Source organism: Plectropomus leopardus, chromosome 10 (assembly GCF_026936395.1).
Source record: "Plectropomus leopardus strain MGB_pleo_1.0 chromosome 10, ASM2693639v1, whole genome shotgun sequence".
Lineage (NCBI taxonomy): Eukaryota > Metazoa > Chordata > Actinopteri > Perciformes > Serranidae > Plectropomus > Plectropomus leopardus.
The window spans coordinates 19,718,523-19,739,586 of record NC_142185.1 but is presented as its reverse complement, the minus strand read 5'-3'; the positions used below and the strand labels follow the sequence as shown (position 1 = coordinate 19,739,586).

General features: G+C 38.7%; 1 protein-coding gene across 2 annotated transcripts; it reads right to left on the bottom strand.

Moving 5' to 3' along the window:
• On the bottom strand, positions 1 to 19,448 carry LOC121948939 (glutamate decarboxylase 1). 2 transcript variants are annotated; one of them, XM_042494490.2, is made up of 17 exons: positions 18,989 to 19,448; positions 18,024 to 18,211; positions 15,679 to 15,741; positions 14,520 to 14,675; positions 12,153 to 12,395; positions 11,889 to 11,979; positions 9,304 to 9,416; positions 8,342 to 8,457; positions 8,149 to 8,228; positions 8,001 to 8,055; positions 7,452 to 7,568; positions 7,286 to 7,350; positions 4,304 to 4,382; positions 4,031 to 4,180; positions 3,460 to 3,567; positions 3,026 to 3,115; positions 1 to 2,096 (listed from the first exon to the last, which is right to left on the bottom strand). In XM_042494490.2, the coding sequence occupies exons 2-17, from the start codon at positions 18,097 to 18,099 to the stop codon at positions 1,923 to 1,925; spliced, it is 1,776 nt and encodes a 591-aa protein (XP_042350424.2). In that variant the 5' UTR covers positions 18,100 to 18,211; positions 18,989 to 19,448; the 3' UTR covers positions 1 to 1,922. The 2 variants fall into 2 exon arrangements, with proteins under 2 accessions (XP_042350424.2, XP_042350425.2); XM_042494491.2 differs by having other exon boundaries at positions 18,024 to 18,181.
• Positions 19,449 to 21,064: the final 1,616 nt, after the last annotated feature.

The window sequence follows — 21,064 nt, the reverse complement described above, 5'->3', positions numbered from 1 at the left end:
TGTTCTACAGCTCATGTCTTTATTAGTGCTGTGGATACAACAATAATACTCTGCAAATGATGGCATGAAGTTAAAGTGCCCACATTGAATTTAACAAGGGACATTTTATCCCACTAATTCAGGAATGTACAATTGTTCAATAAATCTTATTACAATAGCAAACACTGTGCATTTCATTGTTCAAGCAAAAGTCTTCATGATAAATAATCCCAGTTTCTCACATGTTTTTCTTTACATAAAAGTGTGCCTATAGTGAGATACAGTGTTAAGACAAACAATATTTTGCATATTATGGTTTAACTCTACTTAACACATTATAATACAGACAGTTGTATGTCTGTAGAATAAAAGCTGCCCCATGATTATGGTTTAGCATTGTGCTTTTTATCATGAACAAAGCACCGGCAGTAGCGGCCGCACTGCCAATCATGCCTCCCACATAGAGCCAACATTCAGTCAGTGAATCACAATGACATTGCACAGTTACACAACATAGATTGCACTAAAGTTAAGGAGGGTAAGTTAAGTACTCTTATATAAACATCTGAATCCATCCATAAGGGAGAAAAAGGGCATGTTCATAAATGTAACTCAACCCTTCTTTGGTTCACGAATACGCTAAAAGAATTCAGTGTTATTCAAAACATTGTGATACTATACAGCAGTTTCCAAACAGGAAGGAAGAACAGAACAGCATATTCACAATTAAAATCTATGGATATAAATAAAGTGATTCATCTATTACATACCGTATGGTCGATTTACATATAGGATTTTTTTTCACTGTAAAACTAGAACACATTTGGCACAAAGGCAATGTAACAATACTATACACAATCTACACAAAAATCTCTAAAAACACAGCGATCAAGTACAACGACTGTGTTATATAATTCCACCTATGTAATATCAAAGGGAAGTAACAGCTAGGGTACAATGTGGCGGTGCATCTGGCTCGATAATTACACAGACGACATGGAGCACCAACAGTCAGTACATCATATACATTAATACTATTTATGTCAATGCTATAAGGTTCCCTATGTTGTGCTCTGTTACTTGTGAAAAAATATTTTGATCTCACTCTGTTTTTGATACTGACCTTCATATAGTACAACAGTAAAATTGTATTTTTTATAGCTGCTATGGAGAGAATCATTCATGTGCTCAGATATTCTTGCTAATTCGTATTTACATGAACCAGTGCTCCAATCGAACATGTTCTCATCCCAACTTGTCAGTGAATCTACATGTATAAATATGACATGCTAGGTACCTTCCTGTGTCTGTTTTGGACGTTCAAAGTTGTGTATATTTACACTTATTATATGCATTGTGTCTTTTCAAAATACACTTACAGAAATGTACAATTTCTGCTTGTTACATGCATAGAGTCCTTTTTCAAAATAATCTTGCAACATATTTAAAACACTTTGTTTTTAGGTCTATTTCCTTACATTTAGGCAACAAAAGTGGTTTAGCTTACAATTCATACAGGAAGTAAAGAGTCGGGTCATAAAGCCACTGGAAGGGGTCTGACACTGACACCACTGACAAAAGGGCAGAATTTGACGAGTTTGGGCTAATTTAATCAACGTTATTATATATATGGTAGGTTAATTTTCAGTTATGGTTCAGCAAGAATACCAGTGTGCTTTTGGGATTCTCTCACAGTTTTGACTTATGTCCTTTTTACTCAGATAATCTTGTGTGCAAATGTTTTGACTATATGTCATCGCTGCTAAAGACAGAAAAGACAGAGAGGAGACACACAGGGCGTATCATTTCTTGTACATTGCCAGAGAAGATCAGTAAGCAAAAAATTTCAATGTCTTTACGAGACAAAAGAGACACAAAGCCAAGCTCAAGGCTCTTTGGAGTCACAAATGGTTTGGAGGAAAAAGTAGGTTTAGTTGTGGCTCTTACAAGTCGCTCCCCAGTCGCTCAATCTCCTCAATCAGGAAGTCGATGTCTGACCTGGTAGCGGCGGGGTTGGAGATGACCATGCGGAAGAAGTTGACCTTGTCTCCTTGTGGCTGGTAACCCACCATCGTAGTACCAGACTCCATCATCATTGCCTTAATCTTTGGGGCCACCTGTTGTGAGAAAACATAGTGTTAAACTCAGCAAAACACAAGCACATAAATCCATAATCTGTCCATAACTTTGCTGTGTCAATCCCTAAATCTAAAACCAGGCAAATGCAGAGGCAGACCAAAGAAGGTCCTCAAGCACTTTCCTTTTTGGTCTTTGACTAGATTATTGACCTTTTTGTAAGAAATGTTTTTCTATGTCTTTTCTTAGTTTTTTTGTTTGTTTGTTTGTTTGTTTTTTAAATTTGGCCCATCAACTCTCAATATAAAGTGTATTGTAATGCCCGAAAACAGCAACTGAGTTCTTATTTTGCAAGGCCACACCAGCCCCTGACCCACATAACTGGCTTGCCTTTGTTGGTGACAGCCAGCCAAGTAATGATAGTCACTGCTGTGAAATTAAACCACTACAAGTATTTGAGAATTGAAATAAACATGCTAGTAAGTAAAAGATATGCTATTGTATGCACTGTTATTTTTTATTAATAGTGAGGGTTGCCCTTTTTATTTCAGTTGAGCACCTGCCCCCCAAAATGTCTGTGCACAGCACTCTCTACAACCCCAATTCCAAAAAAGTTGTGATGCTTTGTAAAACTCCAATAAAATAGACTGCAATAATTTGCAAATCCAACCCCCCATCTCCAACCCCTACATACTGAAGGTGGCATTGCAAACAATGTTTGGTCTAAATTTCATGCAAATAGCTGCGCTGGAAGTACGTCTCTTGAAAAAAAATGGATGTGTTTATAATTTATTTCTTCCACTGTGTGTCAAAAAAGAGTTGCAAATTATTGCATTCTGTTTTTATGCACAGTTCACATAGTGTCCTAACTTTTTGTGAAATAGTGTTGTAAGTAGAAGCTATATAAATCAGTCGTGCAGGGCAGGTGAGCTGGATATGTAGCTTCAAAAGCAGATTGATGAGTCATTACCTTGTGCAGCCTCTCCCTCCTCTCAGCGCCATCAGGCAAGCCGCGCAGGCTCGGTGGAATATACCAGAAACACACATTAGTGTGCTGTGGCTGATAAGAGAAAATGGGAACAACATTCGTAATGAGCGCTGATAAAAAAAAACAGCCTTGTGTAATTTCAGCTTTTCTTGTCAACTTGTCAGCAATGCAAAATTGTACAATCAATTCTGAAACCAAGTTAAGATATGAAATATATTGTTGCAGTCATTTATCACAAAAGAAAACAGGTGTTCTGTAAATTAGAAAAGCCTAGATAATGACAAAAACAGAGAAGTATAGTCAGTTTCCTTTGTTGCTGCGGGAGATTATTTTGACAATCCAAAGATTACTATTATAATATTTTGGATATTCATTTAAAAAACATTTGCTGCTGTCTGTAGAAATAATGATCTCACCTCTTCATCAAACACCATCTGGAAACCCTCTCTGTTTTTTATTTTATTGTAGAGGTACGCCGACAGATCCAGGCACTTGTCGATATGCTGTTCAAATCCCACTGTTCCCTTTAGTTAGAGTGAAAAAAGAAGGTGTCATTACCGTCACAGTCTAGATATGGCAGCAGGGTTGGTAAAGGCTTTAGAGCAGTTATAACAACCATTTTCTCATTCACAATAAAAATAAAGTGATTCACACTGGGAATTATTTATCAAAAAAAGTGCTAGTCAAGGATCCCCTGCACCCCTGAGATCCTAGCTAAGCCCCAAATGTCCTAAAATCCTAGAAACATCTCAAAGTAGTAGAAATGTCCTACAATCCCTTAAACCTCCTAAAATCCTAGAAACATCCTAAAGTCTAAGAAAGACCTTAAAGTTCTAGAAACCTCCTAAAATTTGAGAAATTTCCTAAAATGTTAACATCCTAGAAACATCTTTAACTGGCCCCTGGCCTCCTGTCATTTTGCAAAAATGGCCCCCATGCAAATCAAGTTGAGTATCCCCGCTTTAGAGGAAAAGATTAAACGCACACCTTTGCCTTCCACATGAGCCAGAACTTGAAGATATCGACGTGCCGTCCACACTGAATGGCCTTGTCCCCTGTGTCGTATGTAACATCATACTGCTTATCTGGCTGGAAGAGGTAACCAGCACACATGGAGTTGCAGCCTTGTAATAATCCCTGCAACAGACACAGTCGTGATGAAAGAAACAGTGAGGACACCAAACAGCGGCAGAAAACAGTTATCTTATCCTGCTGGTGCAGGAGTGGTATCTTGTGCAGCAGTGGAAAACACCATCTCACCCTTTCTCTGACCAGAACGGCTGAGCACTGCAGCGGCACGCCCATCATTTTATGAGGGTTCCAGGTCACTGAGTTGGCCCTGCACAGATATTGAAACAGTGTACACAGCTCTGTGAGTGTGTGTGTCTGAGTGTGCATGCCCGTGTGTGTACATTTATAAGTGTAGGAACCGAAGTGGTCATCTAAAAACATGTTGATTGTTGATTGTTTTATTACATAAAATTAATTTTATTACATAATTGTGCATGCGTTTTCTGAAAGATGTAGTTTGAGACATGTGTTCATGCACAAGATGGCTACAGATCTGAGACTGCACACCAGATTTTTTTTGGCCCAGATTTTACAGGGGCACTCCAGCAATTTAATATTGTACTTCAATGAAAGGGGGGAGATTGAGGTGCCCTTGTGGAGAAGGGTTTAGGGTGGCAACCATATAGACGAGGGGTGTCCAAACTTTTAGAATGGCCGCCAGGTTAGATCATGTGAAAATACTATGGGGCCAGCTGCTTTCTTACGTCACATTAGTTATTTTTTTTTAAATTCACATGCAAATGACACAAATGCCATTGTTTGATCTATAGGTGAAAAAGTATTCATCTTTCGCTATACAATCTCAGTCCTTTTTGCAAAAAGTAGAGTTGCCCGCTGCTGAGTTCAAGGCACTTCGCATTAGCTTCACTTTTCAGACCATGGCTCCGCTCAAAAAGTCCAAATAATCTCCTTTCTAACCACTTTTCCTTAACCTCTACAGAAAACATCACAAGGTGAAGAAGGAAAGATGTGAAGAAGAATTCATGAGGACTTTGGAAAAGACAGCCACACTCGGCCCTGTAATGATGTGATGGCGGATGTTACTGACGTGGGTCTGCTGTGATGAAACTGCTCCGATGATGGACAACTAGAAGCATATCCTCACTGCACTGGTTTTTCTGCAACATTTTTTTTTCTTAATTGTTAATATTTATCTGTTTTCTTGTCATAAATGAAGGCCATTGTGACATGGATCTTTAAAAGCACGCTATAAATTAAGAGCATTATTATATTGTTGTTGTTGTTGTTGTTGATGATTTTGATATTATCTAAATTACTTTGCCCTATGCCTTCTTACTTTGTTGTCTCATGCATGTTATAAAGGCTAAACAAGGACAACCCAGTGAAACATAATACATTATTTCCAAGGTTAGAATTAATAGAAAATTTAATATAGGTTCCCAGTCACAGAAGTTCAATGTAAAGTTGTCACATGAGATGGTTGCTCACACTCACTCTCCTTTTCCCCTCATATTTATCACTATGAATACTAATATGATTATATAAAAATAATTGTTAAATATATGTCACATTTATGCATGAAATATTTTGGCTAGAAGCTCTATTATAGAAAACAGTAAATAATTTTAATATATACACATTAAACATAATAAAATAAATATAATATAATAACGAAATTAGCAGATAAGAAGCAATAACAACTATGTTTTTTGAAATACATATAGGCTACATTCAGGGCAAAGATGTGAATATAAGCTTGTGAATATAGCAGCGTAGGAACCAGCGCACAGGTCAGTTAACAGCTTCCTGTTGATGTGGTTGTGTTTTAAAGCTGTTTCAGCTAATACAGACTGTGGATTTGTAACGTAATAAAATAGTTAATTCCCCAGAGAATGTGTGATGTTGCCTGTCACTTTAAATGTTGCCATCCAAAGGTACTGTATGACAGAATTACCTCCTTTCCTTTGGTAAAGGGTGGTCCAGTACACTAAGGGAGGTTATAAACAGCAGCATTGAAGCTCCTTTCCTTAATGTTAGGAGCATTCAATCATCTCTCATTATGGCAGCCGCTCAGATACTTGCGGGTCATTTCACTCTGTTAAGAACCTTCCTAAGCAAAAAGGACTATTCGACCGTGGCCCCTAGAGGCTACATTTACTTCTTTTATACGGTCTATGGCAGAACATGAGCCACAAGGCCTTGATTTCATCTCTAGGGACTTTTGTTGCATGTAATTCTCCATTTGTCTCTCTTTTCTTATTTCGTGTCATCTCTCTCCTGTCAGTTATCTAATAGGGGGATAGAATATAAAAGAAGCATGAGAAATTATTTTTAAAAAATTAACAGATTTGTCAAATATGGAGCTGCAGAACCAAAATATCCTGATTTAAATTCTCAAGCATAAGTCTTAACCAAAACATCGGATCCTACATCTCTCACAATGTAACTCGTAAGCCACTGTTTGTCTGTCTGGTACATGCGTGTGTTTTTCAAACTTAGTAACGAAAGTTTCACAGTTTTTTTCCACCAACTTTTCTGAGCTGTTTTAAGAATAGTGCTCTTTGTGATGCAAGGCACATATTATTTGAGGGATCCTACCAAGGAAACATCAAACTCTTTGTTTTATGCCTTTTCCACATCATGTTATGGTGGAAATGTTTTGGTGCTTTGGTTCAGCCATGCTTTTCCTCCTGTTTTATGGCAGATTCCAACAACCTACTTTACCACAGGGATTGTAATTGTCCCTGAGTCATGTTCCCACAGTTTGTCTGTTAAAGTCTTCTCCTATTTTCATGTCTGTATTGGGTGGGGTGGGAAGGGGAGTTGTTCTAGGTATTCCTGAATGATTAACCATGTATTTTAGGGACATTAAATTGTGATGTGACAGTTGTCCGACAGTTGTCCGGTTTTATTTTATTACATTTTTTTTTGTTTTGTCTTGTTCTGGGTACTGATTTGGTTGGTAGTATTTGTTTTGCCTGAGTCTTTTCTTGGTTTTGTATTGTTTCTATTTTATTTACTACTTATGTTTTTGTTTAATCTCTTTTGGACTGACCAATTATTACTCTTTTTTGATTGTTCTATTTAAAAAAAAAAAATACACAGATTGTGGTGAAAAAAAGGATCCCTCCTACACTATCATGAGTAACCAAGTTTTTTTCCGTACTGTATTAATCGACATTTTTATTGTTATGTATTATGTTCTTTTACCTTTCCACTCCATTGAGCTTGTGTCTGTGTTTTCTGGACATCAGCAAACCTCCTCCCCATGCACCCTGCACAGGACACAACAGTTATAACAGTGAGGATGCTAAGATTGGCCCATATCCACAGCTGATATATTTTTCCTGTCCTGAACATTTCAATACTCTCTTACGTCCACATGAAGCCACATGTTGTACTTTTCACAGATGTCTGCGATTTCATTGATGGGATCAAAGGCTCCGTAGACAGTGGTACCAGCGGTGGCATTCACAAACATCGGAACATACCCCTGCAAACCGAAAACACCAGAGGGACAACAATATGTTGGTTACAATTCTGGGCTGAATTTAAGTTGTTATGTTTGTTCTCTTCCTGTGATTGCTGACATCAAAGAAATGGACTAAAACACATATCTCAAATAATACACTCTGCCTATCTGCACATACTGCTTTCCCATTTCCTCTAGTCCGCACATCACTTTGCCTTTGAAGGATTACTTCCAGGAGAGGTACTTTAGACCGGGGCAGCATCACATGCAAGCAGACAGAAGCATTAACCTCACTGAAATAACCTCGCTGTTCCGGCACACATAAGTGTTTCCTTTTCTACAAGTAAACTCCACGGCTCAGAGGAGTGTTTCTCATTGTACGGAGTCACTGATAGAAGAAAAAATAAATAAGTCAGAGGGGCTGATGTCTGAGTCACTGCTGCTGACATTCACCTTTTGCTTGGCCTCTATTACTTTGGCTTCCAAATCAGCGGGAATGACCCTCCCCCTGGAAAAGAAGAAGAAGGCATACAGTAGTAAGTCATCCAGATATTTGATGTTTTACCAGACTGTCTGTATGCGGGTTCAGTATAAAGCAAACCTCTTATCTGTATTCAAAAGTATCAGGTTCTCTGTCCCGAAGCCCAGAGCCGCACTGGCTTTCTTGATGGAATAGTGGCTCTGCAGGAACAGACCTCTGATTAGTCACAACTCAGGCTGGATTTGCAATTAAGATATTAATCGTCAAACTTTGTGATGAAGTTACAGTAACGCAGAGACTGTGTTCGACTAACATGCTCTGAGGTGAAGAGGACAAGTCTGGGTGCAGCTGCCATGCCTTTGGTCTTGACTTCAGGGAAGAACTTGTATCTGGCAATCATCACACTGTACATGTTGGAGATTGCTCCTCCTGTAGAAACCCACAGTGGTAGAAAGTAAATATAGTAATTACAACAATTGCTTTGTGATACTAAATGTTGTTTACAGCAAAAAATGTAGGTTTTAATCTGCTACATTTATTCGACATTACTTGTTAATTTTCAGATTTAGATAGTTCAATGAAATTAACAAAGAAATTATGATGCGTCATTATTTCAGCTGTCAGTGTTACGATTAAGGTCCGTCCATACATGACGTGTTTTTTTGTGTGTTTTTTTTTTTAAATCATGTTAATCACTGACTGAGATTTCTGTCTTTAAGAGGCTGTACCTGAGTGAGTTTTAAAGCTGGAGTGATGATACTGGTGTCACATGAAACAAGACAGGCTAAGGAATCCATTGGTACCATGTGTCATGCTAGCTTCTCAGGAAAGGTGTTAAATACCACACTGAAAATCAATGCTAAATTTCTTCATCAAATTTCACCTAAATACATGTCCAATCTTATGTTTTTTACTGCACCACCAAATGCATTTTCAGGGAAAATTGTTACCGCAAATGGTCGACAAACTGAGTTGACATCTACTTTTAAACACAGAGTGATGTTAAGCTTCAAAGGATAGTAACCCTGAATGAGTTTAAAACTAAAAGGAACGTGTTGAGTCCAGGCTGCATGTGTGCCAATTGTTTACTGGATCATTTTTAATGTTTCTCAAATCCATGTGCTTATGTTAACTGTTGAAACTCTGTGGTGCTTCTGCTTCTGTGTAAATAAATAAAACAACATCAAGTGGTATCAGATAAAGTATGACATTATTACAAAAGTCTGACGTGTGCATGATTGCTCAGAGTTATTGAGCTATTGGTTTGGCTCTCACCTGGAGAAAATATGCCATCGCCTTCTCCATCAGGCCAGCCGATCATCTCTCTCATCTTTTTCAGTGTCAGCTGCTCCATGAGCACAAAGACAGGGGCGATCTCATAGGTAAACCTGGAATCAACCGAAAAAACTATTTTAATATGCGATGAAAGTCTGATCGAACATAAACTCAACACTGCATTGTATTTTGTTGTGTGTTAATTGAACAATAGTATATTAATAATTAAGTTTTTTCTTTGCTGTTTCATTTAAAATATCCAGTTCACCTCCAGGTTGCAGGAGAGACTGATGGGATCAATATGAAATACACTGATATTTAACAACATGTATTTGTATTCTCTAATTGTACAGCATGGTTACTGAGCATGCTGCTCCCTCAATAGAAATTGAACAGATACAGCGTTGTGTACACAGTCACACTTCAACGGCAACACCATCTTGTTGTTTTAGAAATGGCTTTTTGCTGCAGTGAAATCACACTCAGTCTTGGGCTCCCTGGTGCAGCATCAAGAGCATATTTTTGCAGAATATTAGCAACAAATATGATGTTGAGAATATCCAAAACATGAAAAAAATGCACCTTTAATGTGATTAACATTTTCAAAAACATTTGAGAAATGATGAGAATGGTCTGCTGATGCAATCACAAAAAGTTATGTCAGGTGCCTTTTATTTTGTCATTACAGGAATGTTTTCCCTGTTTTATCCTCTCAAGTATATTATTTTTTCCCCGTCTAATCAAAGTACATTAAAATCCCCTCTGCCTCAGAGAAGAGCACAGTCGATTTAGAATTACAGCGCAGGCTCATCCATCTTCCCCTGACCAATATTCTTATAATTACATAAGTATCTGTCTCTTCATGCAAAGAAAGTAAATGAATCAGTGGAACAGTGCAGAATGTCGCATTGTGCCCCTCAGCATCTCCAACATACACACACAGCAATATGGAGAGAGGGAAAAATAAACAAGTCAGATGCCACTCCGCAGATGTCGCACATTAATTTCACCGCATTCATTCATGCAGACGACGCTCACTCATTCTGATTATGTAAGACCTGGATGTGATTGTCAGTCTATTAGTGTCAGTCAATATCTGCCAGGGGTAATTAGGGTTGATGGGGTAATTAATAAAGGTAAATTACAAGTATGTAAGCAACCTCCACCCTCTGGTTCAAGTCATCTAATGTTGCCAATAACACAATAGCATGTGAGCTGAGTACAGTGCTTCTTTGAGGTCGGCTGTGGAAGACAGACAGGTGGCTAAACCAGCAGGAAGGAACGAGGCTATTTAAACATGTTTGAGGACAGTGAATACTGGAGGTGAGAAACCGCCCACATTACAATATTATCATGATACTTAAAGCCCACAGAGATAACCTTTTTGTTTAAAAAATGAAATTCTGGATTTAATGTTGATTGCACAATGTAATGGCTATAAAACTATGAAAAAAAGGAAGTGCCTCAACCAAAGCAAACAAAACAAAAGCGGGACTGTGTTGCTTGTTTTTCACTAACTATCTGAGACAGAGGAGTAATTTTGCAGTTAACAAGTGAAATTGTCATCACTGTCCAAAGTAGCACTGGAGATGGCAGAGGGCTGAACAAGCAAAGTACCTGCAGAAACAGTAAAAGAAAAAGAGGCTAAGGAAGAGAGCAACCAAAGCCAGGGAAAAACAAGGAAGCTTTGTCAACATCTGTTTCATATAATAGGATATTTTAAAAGTTATCAGTGTGTTCATTCTGCCTAAATAATTTCTATTGCTGCAAATGTATCTAGTGGACTGAAGCCATTAATTGGTAAAAAGAAATAGGAAATCCCTTTTACTTGTGTTAAACCTTCTATTTGGTAATAATGCCGTTATAAAGAAACTAACAAAAAATGTATGAAGACCCAGTGGTGTTGAAACGTTAATCTGTTAACAGCTGTAAACTGATCAGTGTGCTTCATTCCCTTTTTCCTTGGAATAAATAAACACCCCTCTGACACAGATTCATGAAAAACTAAACATAAGTTTCTTATTTCAAAGTCAAAACTCGTGGCTACGTCCCACTGATGGCTGTCCATATTGTGTACAGATGGTCTGAGGGGGAGAGGCTTTTTTCCCCTCCTGGCATTGTTATGTCACAGGAACTAGCACTAAATGAAACAAAGACACCATGTAAACTGTGAATGCGAATCAATATGCAATTTAGTTTGCCTGGAGGGCTGAATTATGTGACCACAGCCCGAGCACAGGCCAACATTGACAATACTGTGGGGGAGTAGCAGTACAAATGTCTTCTTTTGTGCTTTTTATTTTCCTGCTTGATTGACAATCTATTAGAGCATGCAGGGTGCTCTTCAGCCGGCGACAGTAATTACTGTATGTCACTTCAAGTATTCCTCCAACTGAAAGCCTCTTGTCTGCACGGGCCATTTAGAAACAATGAATTCCAAAAACAGCTTTAAAGAAAGAAGGAGAAAATGAACCCAATGACTTCCAAACAGGATGTAATTCTTAATGCTTTTATTTCAAACATTACCTGCATGACTGTGTTTATGGGATGCAAATATTATCTAACTGATAAATGACTGTACTCACATGTTAGTGTTGGCTGTGGAGGTAAGCCACTCTCCTGCCAACCCAACAATGTCTAATCCAGTGGACAGCTGGTTAAAGAACCTGGGATGACCTGCGATTGATAAAGAGACAACAAAGCAACATAATCCCCAGAAAACAATTCTTCATTGCAGAATGTGTGAGAGAAAATGGCTTATCTGTAATCATTACGCTGGCATGTAAGTTAATGAGAGTTATTGATTGCAGCAGGCCACGCTGAGTGGCTTCAGGCCTCTTTGTTTTCACCTGTTCTCACTCCGTACTTCAGGGTGTCCCTGCAGTCCACCAGGATCTGCTCCAGAGACTCAGGCTGGTCAGAAAGCTCCAGGTTGAAGCCCTCCATGCCCTCCAGCAGCTGGTGGGGGTGGTGGAAGTCCAGGACCTTGGTGGATCTGTCAAAGGTCTTCCGAACATAATTGGTGAGGATTTCCACAACCTCAAGCAAGAACTGCATGGTCGGCTCCTCTCCATTTTTGGCGGGCAAGAGATCTACAATGTCAGAGTGTCAACTGAATGAGCTATAGAGAAAGTTATTGTTTGTACTGTCCATTTATGTTTAACTTAACTTAGTTATTACAGTCAGACAAGCCAAAATGTATCTGTAAACTAGGTGCATTTTTGAAGAATGTATTTCCATTGTTTAAGTAACATTAGTTGTATTAAAGCCACACTGTGTGCCATTGTGCTGTTATTTTTGCATGTAATGTTTATGCTCCATACCATGTGATATGCCCTTGAGCTAAATAAATAAAATGAAATGAAAGAAAAAATACAATCCATATCCAAATACATCCATTAAAATTATGTTTGTTGGTGTCTCTTCTGGTTCACCTCAACCCTGGGTGTAAAACACTGGGTCCATGGCACCTTGGGGGTTCTCAGTGTTACTGTTACTTATTTATTGAATTCAAATATGTCGAAAAATACACATTAACATGAGTTTAAAACCCTTGACCCTCTTATTGGCAAAGATAATTTAGCCTGTTCATAAAACAACAAAAAACACTTAATTTACAGTACACAGCTTAAATGATAAGCTAACTTTTCCCCATGAATCCTTGTGCAATCATGTGAGCTAATGCTAAATCACAGCAGCACATATCCATAACAGCAGGGTGAACAAGTTTTACACAATATATGGAGTAAGGAGCCCCTGCTCTGACTCTCCTTAAGGGGTCCTTGGCCCGAAAAAGGTTGAAGATTGCTGTCATGTTGAGATATTTTACAGGTCATTTTCACCATTTACTGTTGAGTTTCCCGCATAGGTGTGAATTTCAGGGGGGGATTTTAAAGGGGACACTCCCCCCTATTTAGAGCAAATGCGTTTGCCCACATTTGGATTTTTATTTTGACAACATGTAAGACTTTTACAGCATAAAATGATCCTGGAAATGCACAAATTGGTGCATGAAAATTCACTAGAATGTAGAAAATTAAGCGTTTGATGCTCAAAATGTCTGGCAGAGGGACCCCAAAACTCCTGTCATATGTGGCCCACCCAAATGTTGAAACAAAACCTACACCCTTGGTTTCCTGGTCTTGGTTTCCTGTGACCTCTTCAGTTAATTTAAATGTAAAGATTATGGTCATGTTGAGAATTTTTACAGGTGATTTTCACCACTTAGAGTTGAGCTTCCTGCATAGGTGTAGATTACAGGGGGCACGGAGGGGACACGTCCCCCTAAATATTTATGCATGTGCATTTGTTCCCCCCAGTAAAATTATGAAAGTAGAAGATTTGAACTATGACAAAATCAGAAACATTTCCTTCACATATTGGTGCATAAAATGCACTCACTGGTACATAGAAATTTATCAGAGTTCAAGAAATTAAGTGTTTGGTGCTTAAAAGTTTCACACAGGACCCCCCAAAACACTCTGTTTCATATGTGGTGCCCAATACTGTAGGAAAACCTTGGCCCTTGTTTTCCTGTGACCTCTGGTTTTATCATCAATTTGATACTTCGAACTCATTTATTTTGCAATCTTCCAACAGATAGATTAAAAACAGCAGTGAGGAATTAACATTGTAAAATCTGACTAGTTGATCTTACTTAAAATAATCATGGAAACCAATTGCCTTGAAAAAGAAAAGCAAATACAGCTATTATTCTTTATGCATGTTTACTTTATCTAATTGTTAGGTTTACTTAAACTTTTGCTGTATTTTCTTCATTTTGTGAAGTTGTTTCAACTATACTGAAGTTGCTAAACTGTAGAAAGATTGATTTCATTAAACTTGTCATTTTTGAGTTGCAACAACATAAAAATAAGTAAATATGACATTTTTTAAAAAGATACAGTATGTATCAATTACGATTGTTGTATTCACTAATATTTTTTCAAGTCAATTGGTAAAATTAACTTGTCAGATTTCCAAGTACACCACGCAACAAAGGCAGTTTCATTATGACCTTACAGACTTTTTTTTCTTGGCATTAACAATATTATTTAACATATTATTTACTTTTACTTATTTTCGAGCATTACTTGCATATTTGGTTATTAAAATTCAGATACAATTTTCACATAATATTTCTCAAAGTCTATTTAAGTGCATCGTGTTGAATTTCAAAAGAAAAATTCAGTGAATCTGCTTCTCCAGCAGCCTACCTCTGGCGAACAGGTTGGAGAAGTCGGTCTCGGTGCGTCTGAAATGCGCCTCTCCTCCGGTGTTATCGCAGGACAGCAGGTTCTTTGCTGCGCGCTCCTTCAGGGAACTCACAATCCTGCTCCTCTCTTCCAGACTGTTGTTCTTCTGCAAAAACCCTAAACGATTACAGGAAGCAGAGGAGCCCGCGGGGTGATTACACTCATACATGCTGAGAGCTGCAGCTTATTTGGCCTCACTAATAATTCTCTTCTCCCATTTCTGACTTTTTATCTAATCTGTCTTTCTCCGGGGATCACTGCTCTCTCTCTCTCTCTCTCTTTTCATGAGAAAAAGGTCCCATGCTCTGGGTGGCCTATTTATGGGCACCAGGCTCTGTGGGAGGTTGAGCCCGGTGACATCAGCATCAAACTCCAGCCAAGCAAAAACAAATCATATAGCGGCTGTAAATTCATACGAAAGCTCCTGCGACATGTGAGGAGCAAACAGAACAACACGGGCCAAAGGCGCATTTGACAACAGATGTGAATTTACAAGAAAGCCTGCAGAGGAGAATATAGTCTACTAGTCAAGGGAATTGTGCAACACGCTACTTTAAAGACATTAAACCTCTCTTCCTCCTGCAATTAGACCAAAAAGACTGCACCTTTCGTTTTTGTCCTCTCGTTTGTATTTTGTAGCTTTATGGCCCCGGGTAATTAAATGGCCTTAATGAAACCAGCGGAACGTGTCGGTCAAAAATACCAGAAAATAGTGCGTACTGGTGCATGACATTCACCATTATGGTAGATGTCAGTCCGCCCTTGTTTAGTGTGGTGAGACTGAAAAAAAAAGAAAGGAAAATCCATCCTGTATTATTCCCTCTTCAATCTCATAATCTTCAACTCAGGGATGAATTGATGATTTTGGCAGTTCTCGCATTTTTATTCATTTTGATTAATTACCAATCAGGTGTGATGGTAATTCAATAAGCTAAACGATATCGGCTAATGCAATCATTGTCTGAATGATATTTTAAAATCCTGCTCGAATCCGTTTCCGCAGGCAAAATGATGCAGGCCACATAGCCTAAGACATAAAAAACAAACAATTTATTTCATTTCTACCTGACAAATCATGGTTTTTTTTGCATAATTTTAATAAAAAATAGAACAAACTTACCACATATCTTCATTCCCAATTTTCTAGTACATCCATGAGCAACTCCACACCAAGCATCATAGCCTAAAAAATGATTTTTAGAAAAAAATTAGAGGGCCTCGCAGAAGCCTGGAAAAAAATTAGGAGCACATTTTTATCTTTAGTGCTAATAATAAATGGAGAAACGTAGCTATGAGGTCGAGTGCTGAAACAGAAATATAAAGCATGGGTGTCTTGGGATTATTTAAACATTAAACCGGAGCTCCCCGGGCTCCTGGATCTGGATTAGCCTATTTCCACTCTGTGTCACTGTTCATGACCTATAGGCGAGGACTTGAAATTAATTAGCCGTTGTGATCCACGCCAGGCTAAAGATCTAATTGAGTGAATGGATGCTGGTTAAAATGCAAGCATCAGTAGACATGAGCCGGCTGGCCAGTGACAGATAGAGAATTACTGCGTTATCAAGGGCTCCCAGCCAGAGAGGGGATGGGGCACCTTGGATGGGAGGCACATAGACGAAATCCTCAAAAGCAGCAATTTAGGGGAGGAGGGGTGGGAGGCGGAGGAGGAGGGGGTGAAGGGGGGGGCAGTCCCATTCCCACATCCCAATTTAACCCCTTGCTTTGGATCATTAGATAAATCATTGCCCTGCTCAGCTCATTGGATGCACTTTAACACAGTCCCCACAATGATTTTCTCCAAGCCAGAGGAAATGAGATGGGCAACAAAGGAGACAACAGAAAGATGGGGAAAAAGAAACAAGAGAAGCAGCATTCAGAAACGACTATATCTGCAGACATAGATGTGGATTTCAAAAGGGATGCAGGAGACATGCTCCCTCAATATTTAGGACATATGTCCAATAAAAACTAGCTGGGGATGTTTGTTTGGACAAAATTTAAGAGATTCATGCCAAAATTGGTGCAGAAAATGCACAAATTGATGTATGAAAACTCACCAAAATGCAGAAAATTAGGTGGCCGGTGCTCAAAATTTTGTGGCAGAGTCCCCCCTTTCATGTGTCCCCCCCGATGTTTAAGGAAAGCTACGCCCTTGTTTCCAGCTTGAAGGCTGTGGCTACAGGCATTTTTCTGGCCTAACATGATGCACTCACTGCTTTTCATCAGGCACTCACCACTGACAATGCATACTGATAAAATCAAACATTGGTGGAAATAAAAAGCTTATGCTTGCACTGTGCAGAAATAAGTGCACCATATTTTCTTTTTAATATTGTTTAAAAAAAACCCAACCCACCATATCTGTATATCTCTTAATTTACAACCACATCTGTAACATGATTTTAGACATGTATTCATTGGGAGGAACAAGCTTATTTATTCTAGTAGCTGAATATGAAAGAAATGTGGTGGTTTATTTTAACAAAATTAAAGCAATTTACACCAAAAAATGATGCATAAAAGGAACAATTGAAGCATTAAACTCACCAAAATGCAGGAAATTGTTTGATGCTTGAAACAACTTCACATACCCTCCTTAATATTAACAGAAACCCACCATTGTTTACAGGGGTGCAGCTTGAAGGCTACACTTACAGGCAATTTCTGGCCTAACATGATGCAATAATGTCAGCAGAGACTTGTCAATTAACAATGCAATATTAATAAAATCAAATATTGGTGAAAATGAAAAGCTAATGTTTGCACTGTGCAGATAGGAGTGCACATAGGGGCACATATACACCTGTAACATGATTTTAGACCTCTATTCATAGGGAGGATTAAGCTTATTTTTTTTCTAGCAGCTGACAATGAAAGGACTGTGGTGGCTGTATGGTTTCTACAGTGCCCTTTCTCGAAGGCTACAATGCTTAAGTGTGCCATTAGGGGCAATTTAATATGGCTGAATTAACAGCCACTTCAGGGGCAATTTTCATTTTTCCATGTTGGCACTTTATCCAGCCAGAGCACATTTAGCCAAACCAATGAAAAAAAAAAAAGCACTACCACCCCTAATAATAATCTTTTTTTAAAAAAAAATCATTTCTTTTTATTTTGTGCTGATAAATATTCTTTTTTTTTTTTTTTTAGCCTTTTTGGTAGGATGTTCCGGGGCTACAGCCTCGGGCTTGTTTTGCAGGCTAATTGCCTTCAGTGTAATGTTAGTGGAGGACATCAGGTTTTGACAGCAGCATTCGTCTGTCACGCACATGCCGGGAGGTCGGTATGCTGAATGAAATGCAGCGGTGATTTGTGGCGAAGGAAGCCTTCTCAAATGGCAGCGGATTCTTTCCCCCCTCCCCTCTCCCCTCTCCCTCTCCCCCCGCGATGAAAATGATTAATGGCATTGCCCACAAAGTAAATAGCACACGTGAAATAGCATTTTATCTGTGATGGACCTACTTGAGCCCGGTGGTCGTAAATTTGTCGAGTTGGGATCCGGATCGCCGCCAGAGGAGGAGGGTGCAGACGCCGCCATCACTCCCGAGACCCTGTGCCAAAGTCCTCACCTCAAAAAGCCTGGTCACTTTTTTCCCCTCTTTAATGCCTCCCAAATCTCTCTGTTTAACATCCAAGAAAAGTAAAGCTCACTGTCAGGAAAAAAGAGGGGAAAAAAACACCTGATAATATGCAGTATTTTAAATATGCGCATCTTGTTTGTTATTTTTGGGCTCAAGTTGATGAAACAGACCTGTAGACGATAAGGGCATCTGGCTGTCTTACAAGTTCAATTATTTGGCACGACTCAAATACAAAAATATGATTAATCTAACATGACAAATTAAGCTATTAGTGTTCACTGACAGAAGAAAAAAACACACTTAAACCATTTTTTACCAGGTGACAGTTATTTCAGCTTCATATCTTGATGCATAGCTCTATGTCTGTCATCTTCATAATACAGACCACTACATTAATTGTCATATAGCTAAGGGCAGTGAAAAACACAAATCTATATCTGGAGGTAAGGCTGTGTGCTAAATAATACAAATAAAAGCAAAACTATTTTTTTCTTGCTGAATTTCATAACAATCACGGCCTTATATCAAGAGCCTGGATTTGGATCAAACTTGCATCAGCTCAAGGTGATTTGCATTGTTGATGGTGATGCAGACTAAAGTCACACATAAAAATACGACGTGCATGCCTCTTTTCAAAACACCAACCTGTTATTAAAGACTAAATCAGAATTTTTCTGTGCAAATCAAGCTACAGCTCCATTCTGTCTCTTAAAGCAATCTTTCATTTTTATGTTTTACAGGGAGTAAACCTTATAAAACACCTGTTAGAGCATCTCCAATGACAATTAAGGAACACTTCGTTTAGTTAACACTTGTTAGAGCCAGAAAATGAATAAAGCCACTTACCGTGATGATGTGGGTCCAGGCAAACAGGTGCAGTCCAAAATTTGAAAAAAGTGAATTTATCACCAAATTAAGTCCTGAATGAGAGTCTGCTGCGCTCTTTGATACACTACTCCGAGAAGAAGAAGAAAAACAGAACCGTGCCTCAGTTCTCTGCTAGATCCCAAGGTGACCTTGCTTTTGTTGGGTTTGATTTGCTGACATTTAAAGCAAGCCTTGTCTGTTTATTGTCAGTGCGCACTGACTGAGTCACTGCAAGTACTACCTCCACCGGTGCTGCATATTTGTGGAGCGGACCCGTCTGCAGGCAAGTCTGCAGGTTTGACACTGAATGGCGCCCCTGAAGTGTGACTTTTTTTTTTTTTTTGGTTAGTGTTGATTGTCTTCGGATCTATACAGCTCTGGTTTGAATCCTGGTCACGGACGCGGACTTGAAGTTTGATGATATGAGCAACACATTACGCGAGGAGGGATGAGGATCGAGGAGGGGAGGGGGAGAGGGTCGCTGGTTTTGTTCTTTGTGGAAAAAACCAAGAGGACACGCGTAAATACACAATCACGAGCCTAAATACTCCTGTAATTGCTTTTATTTATTTATTTCTCCCAATCCGATCATGTGAAGGAGTTTGACCGCGACATCATGAACTGAAATCGATCACAGAAAATGTTTGCAGATTATCGTTTTGTTATTACATCTAGAATATACACCTGTCACGTCTTATTTCCACACTTTTTTTTTCTGTAGACAGGATGCTTTTTGAATGGTGAAGATGTAACCTACGACATAATGACACACTGAAAGGGCGACAAACCCGAAATCCACAAGGTGGCAGTGAGAAACCAAGAATGACTCCTGCAGGTGCAGAGACACAAATGGGCCACTCCAGAAATACTCCATGAAGCTAATTATAAACCGACCCATTAATCTGGAGCACGCCACCATCATACATGAACACAGGGACACGAGTGGACACGCACGAGACGAGCCAATCGCAAGGAATCACCCATAAGTCTTTGTAATCTCTTGTAACGTGAATCCGATTAAAGGTCTTTTTGTCATGTTGTGACACTGTTGATATAAAACACACATAAAAGTGTATATTACATGTAAGGGCAGTAATAAGTGTTTTCAGCACTGCTGCTGTCCAGTTCTGATTTCTCTAAAGGTTTGCAGGGGCTAAAAAAAGCGTTGGGCCCTCTTAACTTAAATTAAAGTTTATTAACAATAATGCTCATAGTTCAACAACTAATAAAATGGATATTTTGCATTAAAAGTAGAACTATATCTATATATGATTTTACATAATAAAAAATACAAACTATACGCACATGCACCTATATATTCATTGACAACGCCCAGCATACACTTACATACAACCATGCATACATTTTAAATGCTATAAAAACAAAAATTTACAACATTACAACAAAATACAACACAAGAAACCCCTCAAATAATCTTTTAATCTTCTAGCTAACTTTCTGGTTCTTCTCAAGGAAAATATAAAAGAAAGGAAGGTCAAGAGTCAGTGATAGGGCTTGAGGAGCCAGACTTTGGGGCCAGCTCTAATGATGCTTACTGACATTTTTTGTACAAATGTGCATGTTCATTTTCCTGCTAACAGCAGCATGGATCAAACAGGGGCTTGACATGCAGCTGCTTGACAGAACCATGATCTGTTTGGAGACCAATAACAAGGGAAATGAATATGCATATTTAGATAAAAAAAAAAAACATCAATAAGTAATGTGGGATTTTTTTAAATATGGTGGTTATTGGTTTTTCAGTCAAAGAAGGTATAACAACAAAGTTGTAAAACAAAGATATGATGGGTTATTTTGTAATTAGCCATACCAGCCCTTTTTGACTTCAACAGAACTGGCACCAAATTCTGGCTCCTCCAACACTGTCACTAGGGTCGTGACCTTTCCCTCTTATATATTTTCCTTGGTTCTTCCCAAACGCTGCTTTGTGTCTATTAGAATTTGGTAATTTGACGAGCGACACTAACAATATTATATGCTTAGGTAAATAATAATGACTAGATTTTGAGCAGGGCTGGCTTCTGTTTGTTGTTT

Excerpts from the sequence above, each read along its gene's own strand:
- LOC121948939 (XM_042494490.2), bottom strand. The coding sequence starts at position 18,099 with ATGGCGGCGTCTGCACCCTCCTCCTCTGGCGGCGATCCGGATCCCAAC. Across the intron at positions 14,676-15,678 it reads ATTGGGAATGAAGATATGTG|GGTTTTTGCAGAAGAACAAC; the intron begins GTAAGTTTGTTC and ends GTAATCGTTTAG. Across the intron at positions 8,056-8,148 it reads CTTTTGAATACAGATAAGAG|GGGGAGGGTCATTCCCGCTG; the intron begins GTTTGCTTTATA and ends CTTCTTTTCCAG.